At 43.2% G+C, this 11235-nt stretch overlaps 1 protein-coding gene across 1 annotated transcript; it reads right to left on the bottom strand.

Annotated features, from left to right (window-relative positions):
* Positions 1-3647: 3647 nt before the first annotated feature.
* On the bottom strand, positions 3648-10159 carry FATE1 (fetal and adult testis expressed 1). The gene is made up of 5 exons (XM_066250105.1): positions 10051-10159; positions 8591-8718; positions 5411-5517; positions 4951-5029; positions 3648-4173 (listed from the first exon to the last, which is right to left on the bottom strand). The coding sequence occupies exons 1-5, from the start codon at positions 10154-10156 to the stop codon at positions 4042-4044; spliced, it is 552 nt and encodes a 183-aa protein (XP_066106202.1). The 5' UTR covers positions 10157-10159; the 3' UTR covers positions 3648-4041.
* Between the last annotated feature and the right edge of the window lie 1076 nt (positions 10160-11235).

The following is an 11235-nucleotide window of genomic DNA, read 5'->3' as shown; positions in this document are numbered from 1 at the left end:
GACAAGGGGCTTTGTTAGCTACACCTATAATGTATCTATTTTTTAGGAAATTATCAAGTAATATTTGTGCAATCCAAAATTTTAAAAAATGCAATGTGATGGCACACAGTATATGCACCAGAGAAAGTAATGGTCAAAATTGACTGACTTTTATGCAGAAGACTTTTCCACAGAGGGCATGCCCTAAAGGCCAGACTTGTATAACCAAGGCAAAGCCAGCCCTTCAGGAAGCAATCAGGCCAGAATTGTTCTCTGAGGACCATGGTATGAGTGAGGCTCTCTGGTCAACAATTTACTTCTGCTGGGTGCTATGGATATGCCAGGCAATGAAAGCTAACCCCAGCCTTCAAGAAGCTCCTGATCCAATTGGAGGACTGGCTCTATATCCCTTTAACACCAAGCCTGGGCAACCCATGGGAACTTTCACAGAGGAACAATAAACAACATGCTGTAGAATAACCCCCTTTATCACCCCCTTAACTATAAATAAGTCTGACCTTCTTCCTTTACTTGTCCATTTGTAAATTTTAGGCTTATTGGGACAAGGTTGGACTCTTGCTAGAAAGCTTGGGCAAAGCCAAGGCAGCTTGGCAGGGAAATAATATGAAGGAGCAGACATTCCAGACAGATCCTATCCAGAGAGTCAGGCAGGAAGAACCAGCCACCACAATAAAGACCCTCACAGATCCCTGAAAAGGGAGCCTAATGCCTGTCACCCCAGCTGCAGTGGGGGCCATCATAGGGCAGCTCTACTCTGGTTTCCCTCTGGAGGACCCTGGAGATGAAGACAGGAAGGGCTAGGAACAGCCAGTCACACTTCAGGCTGGGTGGAGAAACAGCCAGGGCCAAGCAAGGACTGCTCCTTAGCTCTACCAGACCAGGAGGCATCTCTCCAAGGGGCCACAACACTGTTTGTTTGCATCTCAGCTAAATTGCTCCCAAAGGTGAACCTTTGTTTCACAACATATTTTCAACCAGACTTTTTCTGCAAACATGTTTGTGTCTATTCTCACAAATATGCACCCATGTCCCAAAGGCAGGACTTCCCCTACCCCAAAATAGCCTTCTCTTCCTCTTAACTTCCCTTAGTGGTCCAGATGGAACAAAAGAATGGGACAGCTTGAGGAGGGCTACTCAAGGGCAAGCTTCCTGGCATCCTTAGCTCCAATCAATTCTACTTTGCTTGGCTTAGTTTCCATGTCATCAAAAGCAGTAGGAGTTTGGGGTTGGTAGCAGGAAGCTACGCATGCTGCCTCTCACTGAACCTGAACACTAGGATGCTTCCCTTAATTAGTTCCCACACGTTGGATCTGTCCTGAGACTGTCAGGAGTGGAGGCATGTCTTGCGAAGATGTACTGCCATCTTCCTCCTAGCTCTCCAGTGATTCCAGGGGATCTAAGGCTCATTTGGAGGGGACAGAGAGGATTGAGGTTTTTTTTCCCACTTCTCTTGTTTCTTGGAAGTATTACAAGCCCCATAAAATCAGGAGTAGAAAAACCACATCATTATATAGGGGTCATGAAGGACCAGCGGGGGGGGGGGTAGAAGAGAGGCAGAGCAGGGTTGAGAACTCAAGTCTCTCCCTCTCTCCCTTCCTTCACCCTCCTTAACTCACTCTTTTTCCCTCTCCTCTGTCTCTATCACACACAGAGTCATGTTTATTTTGTATCTTGTGACTAACTGTTGGGCAGATAAAATATATTATGCTCACTTTGTTAAAGATGGCACTGCCCAAGTGGAAGCCTGTCACCCAGGTGATTATATTAATTGCCTTTCTTGCTTGGAATGGGCGTGATTATGTTAATATGTGTTGGGGGAGGGCTTTTGCGCCAAAGGGTTTTAAAAGAAAGAGAGATCACTTTGTTCCAGCAGAAGAGTGATTACGTTCTAGGAGGAGCCCATGCTAGAGGACAGCAGAGAAAGGCCACGTGGAGGAGAGGAGAGGCAGCCAAGATGGCAGAATGCTGAAGGAGAAGCTAGTTTGTGCAGAGTTTGTGTGACAGAAGGAGATGGGAAACAGAGGTGAATAAGGCTAGTGAGCTAGAAACCTTTGATTCTAGGAAACTCGGATAAGTCAGTAGCTTTGTGAGCACTGAATGAGTGGGTTTTGAAGCCCGGTTTGTGTTTTTACTTGCCCACCAGGTACAAGCTAGGATTAAAGGTAATGGCCCACCAGTTCTTGGCTCCGTTGTTTCATTACCATCTGCCTGAATTTAATGTGAACCTGCATGGGCCAGGTGGCTGTGATGGTGGCCGTGCCTACTGGCTTTACACTAACACACTCTCTTCTTTATAATGGAGAAATTCTGGGCGTTGGAGATGGTCTGGTTAGCCATTAAAACCAATAATAATGTTCTGAGTCCCTTCCCCCAGGAGACATGCTTTTATCTTTTTGTCCCAGGGAAGGAATAGCATCTCTTTCAAAGGCTTCTTACACCTAATATATGTGCCCTGTGTTTAGGCCCCAAGCAGTGATACTCTTGTTTGCTCAGGCTGAGTTCCACTGTCCTACCCAATAATCCATCCTGTCTGAAGTGAGTGTTACAGTTCTATGGACTGGGTGAATGAATTTTAAAGCCCCTTTATGTAGCCTCCCATTCATCTTTCAGAGATGAGTTGGTGCTGTAGTAAGGTACCAAAAAGCTGCAAAATTAATATTGATATTCGAGGAGGAAAGGTCAGGCTTTACTGTCCTGCCCTTCCTTTGGGGAGGGGAGGGAGAAAAATGTAGAAGTTTCTGGCTTGCAAGGACGGTGGGTCATTTAGTTTTAAAACTAAAATAAAGGATAACCGAGAAAATTCTCTTTCAATAGGAGACAGAATTTGCATACCACCCTACATTGATCGTACTTCCTCCCCCCTTCCTGGAATCCTGAGAATAACATACCTCTAGGCAAAGGAGGGAAGATGAACCCTGAAATATTGTAAATGTCTTTGATTGTGTTACCTTGGAAGTCTTAATGTTCTTGTGTATCCCCAAAACAAATGTTGTAAGCTTGTACCATGATGTCATGCTCTCCTCAGCTCGTGTGTGATCAAGGGTATATAACCAGCCCCTGAGATATATTTGGTGCACATGATTTGGGTCTGCAAATGCCCCATGTCAGCCATATGTGGCCGGCATATTTAATAAATATATTTCTTTAATAAAACTTTTCAAAATTCATCTGGACTTGGTTTCTCTACATAAACCTGCAGAAGTGAGGTACAGCACTTTTCAGCATGTGGGGTACGCTACTTTACAACAGTGCCTCATCCACAGCAAGTCTGAAGAAGGACTCAGGAGAAACATCTTAGACTCAGACCTGTACTGGTCTTTCTGGACAATCCCAGGGCTATATTTCCCTCCCTGGGACCCAATTTTCCCCTGAGCAAATAAAAAGTTTTCTGGTCCCTTACAAGATAATTCATTTTATTGAGTCTCTGCAACATATGGCCCAGACAAGCTGTTGCAGAAGTATTTTCCCACAGAGACTTCCTGACCTGAGCTCAACAAGAAGTACCTGAAAACCCTACCCCAAAGGAGGGCTCTTCCTCCTTGACTGGGAAAAATGGCATGTAGAGGAAAGTGGGAATCAGAGCCCCACAAGAGTTCTGGATTCAAAAAGCTCAGCCACCACAGTTTGCCTCTATCATTGAACTTTTATTGAACATCTCTATGCAAAGTCCTGTGCACAACATGTAAGAAAGATAACAGGAAATCACAGCCAAGCCCCTGCCCCATAGGATGGAACAGAAAAGATGAGATGGTCACTGTGGAGTCCTGAAGAACAGGCAAGAAGCATCTGCCACTAATGATACTGTGGGGACCCTATGCCCTGCTCCTTACTTCGAAGGACTGTATCTTATCCCATTCAGATCTTCCTGCAACTCCCAGCAGCTAAGGCTTCCCCCAGCGGAGAGTCCAACCAAAGTTGGAATATGACCCTGCCACTTCCAGAGGTTGTTGGAAGATAGAAGGAAAGACAAGGGTGGCTCAGGGAAAGGAAGGAATAGGGGAAGGAGGAGAGAGCTCTATTGGCAGGATGGCAGGTAAAGATTTACTGGCGTATCCATAGCCACATGTTGCCGATGAAGACTGACAGCAGCAGAGTAAGGAACGCAGCTTCTCTCTGGCGCGTGGTGGCTGCATGGTCTTCCAGAGCACATAGACGTCCATTGATCAAACGCAACTGCAGAAAGAACAAGAATAGGCTGGTGAGCCAAGCTGTTCTAGGGAAGCCCATAACCCACCATTGGGAAAAAGTATGAAATTAGAAGAAGAAAGAGCTTTGCTGCCCTTTTGGAGGCTAAAGTGCCTTTGGGTAAGAGACCAGAGGTCTGGAGTGAGCTGGACTGCCTGTGTTGGCAGATTCGGCTGTCTTATACCTTTCTCTGAGTACATTGAGTGTCTGCATGAGGCTAACCTTTCCCAGTTGTGCAAAGTGATCAGTTGTGCAAATTTAATTCTGGGGAGGGCTGGCATGATAAAAGCAGCAACAGTGAAGTGAGGGTCCCAAGATGGGGTGACAATCAGGAGCCAGATATGGCCACCAGGTTGATAGCCTTTCATGTCCACATCCATACCAATGGCTGCTGCACTCTCTGCTCACCCAAGAATACCCTTATTTAAGACCTCAGAGCCACTTTTTCTGCATAGACGCTTCTATCCCCTTATGTTCCCCCTTCATCATCTTTTTCTTTCCATTTCCCTTTCCCACACCTTGGAAGAGAGGCAGGCTTAAGGCTGGGCAGCAAAATTAAACTCGGAGCCACAGAGATTTAGAAGTAACAGAGGGGAGCTTGACCTCACCTTGGCTGCTAGAGGATAAGGTGACTATATTACAGGAATGGCTATGCAACCTCAAGAAAGGAGGATAAATTTATCACTGGTGAGGCCCATCTTCCTCTAAAATACCATGATTCTGCCTCCACCTTCTAAGTGAATCCCGAGCACAATAGACACTCACCTCTCTTCTTATGGCTTTCATCTCAAGTCGGCTTGGCTCTTCCAGGCCAATATCTGAAATTATATCTGTCGCTGGGTTGCTAGAAAATAATAAAAGACAACAAGTCAGAGCTACTGACAGAAAGCACAGGAAGGCCATGAAGGCAAATAGATAAAGTCAGGGTCTTCTCCAGACAGTGACTCTGTCAGTTTCCAGTCTTTTCCTTCCTTGGTAAACAAGTCCTGGGGCCTGAGAGCTGGAAGCCAGCTCAACCCACCTGCAGAGCACTCAGAAACTCAAATGGTTGAAGAGCCAGGAGGTTTAGGGGGTGTAGTGGGGAGGCAACAGGTCCCCAACCATTATGTTCAGCTGCTCACAAGGCTTTCCTGGCCAGTCTGCTTTTCAGACCTTCTGGTCCACCCTAGTCCTTGCCCAAAAAGTTCCTCCTTTACTCTTTCAAGATTTCTGGGATCCATCTTACCGGTCATAATGGAATCTCATGCTTTGGAAGCTTCCGGGATAATCCTGGGAAAGAACATCTCCATGACCTTGTTCTCTTGGCATTCTGAATATTGGCAGGTGAGTACCCTAAGTAAAGGAATGATCAGTCAAAGTAATCTTCTCAGTCCCAGCTAATATATGTGGCTGCCCCACACTCTCCATGACCAGTAAGTGCTACCTCCACTCCCCCACCCCCTGCCAGGTATCTTATGGTGTCTGATCTTCCAGAATAAGGGGCTAGAACTTTCTAATATCAGGGGAGCCTGTCTGCTTGCCACCATTCCACCCACACCATGATCCTCAGTAGATCTTGGCCATCTCAGATTCAGTAATAAGGGTTCCTGTCTTCTGCCAGCACTGTCACATGCAGATATCAGTTGAGTCTCAGCAACCACTGAAGGAGAATGGAAAACCTTGATTTTAGAGTCAAGGAAATTAATTTTTGGAGAGATGATTGCACTTCCCGAAGACAAATGGTAAGTGTCAGAACTCAGAATAGAAGCCTAGCTACTAGGAAACCATAGCCTCTTTCTCCTTCTCTGGGTGAGCCCAGCCATCTCTGTGTCTTTCATTTCTATCCATTTGCTAATATCTCTCTGGAGTGGATGTCTCTTTCCAGAGCTCTGGGGCGAGAGGTATCTTATACCTTCAAGAGCTAGTGTGAGCTAGAGAAGTAAAATGTGGCAGACCTGTTTGGGTTCAAATCTCAGTTCTGAGTTTCTAGTGCAAGATGAAATATCCTACAAGATGCTTGCTTCATACACAATTATGACATGTCAAGGACCATGTCATCCTCTAAACCCTTACCAATATCAAGTCATTAAATCTTCATTATGACTCATTGAAACATATATTATTTATTAGCACCCCATTTTGAAATATGGGAAAAGTGAGACACAGAAAGTTCAAATAGCTTGCCCATATCACCTAACTGGTAAGTAGTAGAGCAGTAATTTGAACACAAGACATTTTGTTTCAAAGGTTGTACTCTTAACCAATACACTGTGATAGGTCTCATACTTGACGTTCCTTCCCCTTAAGACTCCATTAAAGCAACAGTGAAGTCTTTTAAAATGATATAAGCCCACAAGGAAGAGGATAATAGAAAAAGCAACGGGGAATGAAAGAGCTCAACAAGATTGTAGAATGCAAAAAATGCAAGTAAAGAAAGTGGAAGTGAGTGAAACAACCTTCAATGTGGCCCAGAGGAGGGTGTGAAGCTGAGGAGGGATGCTACCTGGCAGTGCCCCGATAGAGTCTGGACTTGGAGGCTACTGGGACACTAATCTTGAGGATTAGGGTGGAAAACAGGGGCATTAACAGGTATATTATCTACCCCTCCACCCAAACTGGCTAGCAGCCAGGAACTTACTTTCAATCCCAAACCTGAACTAAATTAACTAGAAAGCAGAGGTGGTAGTGCTGCAAAGTAGAAACCTCTTCATTCTTGCATTTAAGGATACCCCAGTGTAAAAACTAGTTCCTCACCTGCCCCCTCTGTTGAAGAAAAATCTGCCATCTGACAGGCCTCACCAAAGCTCAGAGTCCTGGGAAGGCCCTTCTATTTGCCTCATTCTTAAAAAGAAAGTAGACATCCCAAGTCTCCTGTCACCTGAGAGAGATCTGCAGCCCTCCTCTGTTCTTAAGAAAAGCATTAAACTGCAGGCTGGAACAACTTCTGTATGAACGATTTTCATGGGAACTCTGTCATTAAGCTCTATTTGTTGTAATAGTGCAAACTATATCTTTCTCAAAAGTGCATATAGATACCAGTGGTGTGACATTTTTTGTATGAACAGTACTTCACACTCATGCTTATTTATTTTCCTCTTCTTCTTCAGAAACTTCAAAAATATTAAAAGGACAATGGGTGTCAAGAAGACCCCAGCAGGACTCTAAAGGGGAAAATGATTGACAGTGTCTCCTAGAACAATTTCCACATCATCCCTTTGATTTTCCTAAAGATTAGCATCAGAAGGACAGAAAGTTTTATGAGATTTTTTTAAGACAAAATAAGGGTGAGGGACTGGTTGTGGTTCTCTCAGATGCAGTAACAGTTCTATTTTTTAAAATAGCAAAACAATGGGCAAATAAGTAAAACTGTTAAATTAATTTTCTTAATTTTAAATATCTAAACTTATTTTTTGAAGTGTACTTCTTTGGTCCTAAGAAGTAAATTTAATTAATCCAGAGGTTATATCACAACCACCAACCCCTCAGTTTTAGGGGCGTGAGTGGCTTGCTGCGTGGAAACTAACCTGTTGGAGCAGTTTGATTTAGCTTCAGCCTTTGGATGCAAGATGTTAATACAATATTTCTAGCTTATTTTTATTCTCAAGCATTCTCTGACTTAGGTGCTTTTTTTCTCTTTATTCATTGGGAGTGTAATCATTTCGGCATTTATCTTAATCTATTCCCTAGAACATTTAGGTCTTCCTGCTCTCCAACCTTGTTTTCTTCAGTAACCTTTGAAATAGTGTAACAACCTTTTGTTCTGAAACCTGCGCCCACTCACAGTGAATGTAACTAACAGAATTGGCTACAAAAATACTGGACTCAGAGATTCCCTAGAACAAACAGATCTTTCTCCTCTCCAAAACAGCTGCTTTTTCCCAGTATCTTTTGCAACAATATGGCCACTATTTTTTTCTAGACTATTCTTCGACTGGATTTCCTAATAGCTAGGAATCACAGAAACCTCACTTGCTTTATTTTGTCCCAGCCCTAAGATATATAATTTTTTAAATACATTTATATTTTTAAATATTTATATTTATATATTTATATGTAGAAATATATTTTTATATAATATATAAAATATAAATATAGAAGTATAGGTATATTTAGATATAGAGAGAGCAATATATTTATTTTTTAATAAAGGGAAGTGTCTTTTCACACACAATGGAGTTTTTCAGAACAGAGTGTAAATGTACTCCCCAAGCAATATGTTCTTCAGGACTCTCAAGGTTGAACTCCCATCCTACCAAAAGATGGCTCTGATCTCTTGCTGAATGCCAGTGCTCTCATTTATCTGCTTTTTCTTCCCCCGAAGTCAACATCCCTCCTGCTCAAGCTACCATCATTACTCTTAAGCCCCTATAACCAGCACTCCCAACCTCAACCCAGCTACCACATGCCAAGAGCCCCCAAAGAGTACCATTTTCTTGGGCCGGGTGGCAGTCATACTCCAAACTGATTGGCCTGCAGCAGCGCCAGCAGCCTTTGATTCCAAATTCTGTCGCCTCTGAGGGACACCCAGGGACCATGTTCCACGGTCTAGTATATCTGGAGAGAAGAATAAAGGCCCTAGGAACACTCATAGAAGCTTTACCAAGGCTTCATGGGAACAAGACACACTAGAAAGTAGTTAGGTCCCCAAACTTCTTTGGAATTGTTCAACACCCATTCACTGCTATGCAGTGGCCAACTGAAGGCCTCTCAGTTTTTTAATCTGTTCAAAAGATTAGCAAGTACTTAAGGCCAAGTTCTGTGTTAAATAACTGAAAAGAGATCAATGACTAAAAGACCAAGATCACAGCAACCAAGAAACTACCTGTGTGTACACAAGGGGGATAAGATTCAAATCAAGAGACATATGTTTCCAAAGTTATTTTTAAAAAAATACAGGACAACGTAACTTCTAGAAAAGTCAGAGACAACATTGAGACAGAGACACGAACAAGAAAAAAAGCCCAGCCATGGAAAATCTAAATAAATGGCATTTCTGGCAGTAGGAAAAGCTAGCACAAGGGCTGTGAGAAAGAACCAGTCTTGGAGTGTTATAAGGACAAGAAAAAATGTAGAGTGGAGTGGGTCACTATGCCACAACATGAAATAGGTTGAGGAGGTAAACTTGATCAGATCTTGTAGATCATAATAAGGAGTTTAGATTTCACTCTAAAAGGCAGGAGAAGGCATTGGAAGGGTAAGAAGAAAAATTGATCTGATTTATCTTAAAAATTGAATCCTCTGAATGTTTTGCAATAATACAGTGGTGGCTTGGACAAAGGGGAAACCAAGGAACCACATCTCATGCTCCCACCCACCTCTCTCATGGACTGCAAAATGTTCAAATCAATTCTTTTCCCTTAGCTTCCTGCCACTCAGGTACAGATCACATGTATGTGCACAGAAAAGCACAGACAATTGCACATACCCACACATGCATTCATGTATATACCATATTTCCCCATGTATCATATATGACGCTCTCATGTATAAGACACACCTTAATTTTGGGGCCCGAAATTTGAAAAAAAAATGTATTACATAAAGTTATTGAACTCAAGTTTTATTCCTCATAAAATTCATACAACTCCTCATCACTGTCAAAACTCCTATCTATTAGCTTGTCTTCATCTGTGTCTGATGACAAATCACTGTCTTCATATATTGCCTCGTCCTCAGTTCCATCTATGGCTTTTAAAATGCCACACTTCTTAAATGACTTGACAATCACTGTATAAGACGCACCTAGTTTTTAGACCCCAAATTTTTTGAAAAAGTTTGCATCTTATACATGGGGAAATACGGTATATGAGCGTCTGCCTAGCCACACATACACTGTTTCTAACACACATGCACAAGTGCAAACACCCAAGGAAAGAGGACCCTCACCTGCTATCATCAGGTGGTCTTGATTTTGCCCATGGCTATCAGAATCCAGTTCTTCGTCCATAGACATTTCTATCTCCTCCTCGATGCCAGAGGGGGCTCCGGCCATCACAACCAGTTGTTAGCTTGCAAGCTATGGCCACGGACACACAGGGATCAAGGAAGAGAGGAAGCACTCAGAAAATAAGTTATTTGAGGAGCCAGAACTCAAGGAATATATATCCTTGCACAGGGGAGGAGCCAGACTCCCATTTGGACTTAAGCCTTGAACCAGCACCTTCTGTTCCTACTATATCTTGTTGGCTGGGTTAGTAATCTTCTCCCCTGCAATTCTGTAAGCAACATAGAAGAGATAAGGCTCAGAACCTTTGCCTGTGAGAACTTCCCTGGCTCTCAGGTCACTGGGTTTGGCCCTTTGGAGTACAGATGATGTCCACCCTCGATCATTTTTAGATAGAGTCTAGGACTGGCACAAGACCCCAGAATCAGCCATTGGCCAAAGCAGGGTTAGATCGCAGGCCTGTCGTGGCTTCAGCAAGCCCAGCTTAGGTTAGAGGCATCCTCTACTACAGAGTATGTCTCACCTCTACCATTATGGAGTTCCCAGGCAAGAAAAATAGTCTTTAGATGCCCTGAGTCAGCCTATTCAAGAACAATGAGAACAAAAGAAAAAAAAGCAGGATAAGGGGAACCTCCTGTCAACACTGGAGCCTCCAGGGTACCCAGGTCCTGCACACTCTGATCTAAGTTCAAATTCTCCCTCAGCTGTCCCTACTGATTAGACTGCTGTGAGGTTTATGTGGGCACTTGAGTAGCCTAGAGTCCTCAGTTATTTCACCAAAAACTAGTCTGGGTGTTGCTGTGAAGATGTTTTGTAGCTGTGGTTAAAATTTACAATCAATATACTTTAAGGAAAGAAAACTACTAACCGTCGATAATGTGGGTGGGCCTCATCCAACCAGTTGGAAGGCCTTAACAGCAAATACTGAAGTTTCCCAGAGAAAAATTCTGTCTCAAGACTGCAGTATCAACTGCTGCTTAAGATTCTACCTTGTCAGCCTGCCCTGCAAATTTTGGTCTTGCCTAGCCTCACAATGGCATAAGCCGATTCCTTAATGTAAATGTCTATATACATACACATATGCATGTGCATATACATTCATTCATTTATTAGTTCTTTTTCTCTGA

The sequence above is a fragment of the Saccopteryx bilineata genome, chromosome X, assembly GCF_036850765.1.
Source record: "Saccopteryx bilineata isolate mSacBil1 chromosome X, mSacBil1_pri_phased_curated, whole genome shotgun sequence".
Lineage (NCBI taxonomy): Eukaryota > Metazoa > Chordata > Mammalia > Chiroptera > Emballonuridae > Saccopteryx > Saccopteryx bilineata.
Note: the sequence above shows the minus strand (reverse complement) of the source record. Positions and strands in the feature narration are given on the sequence as shown.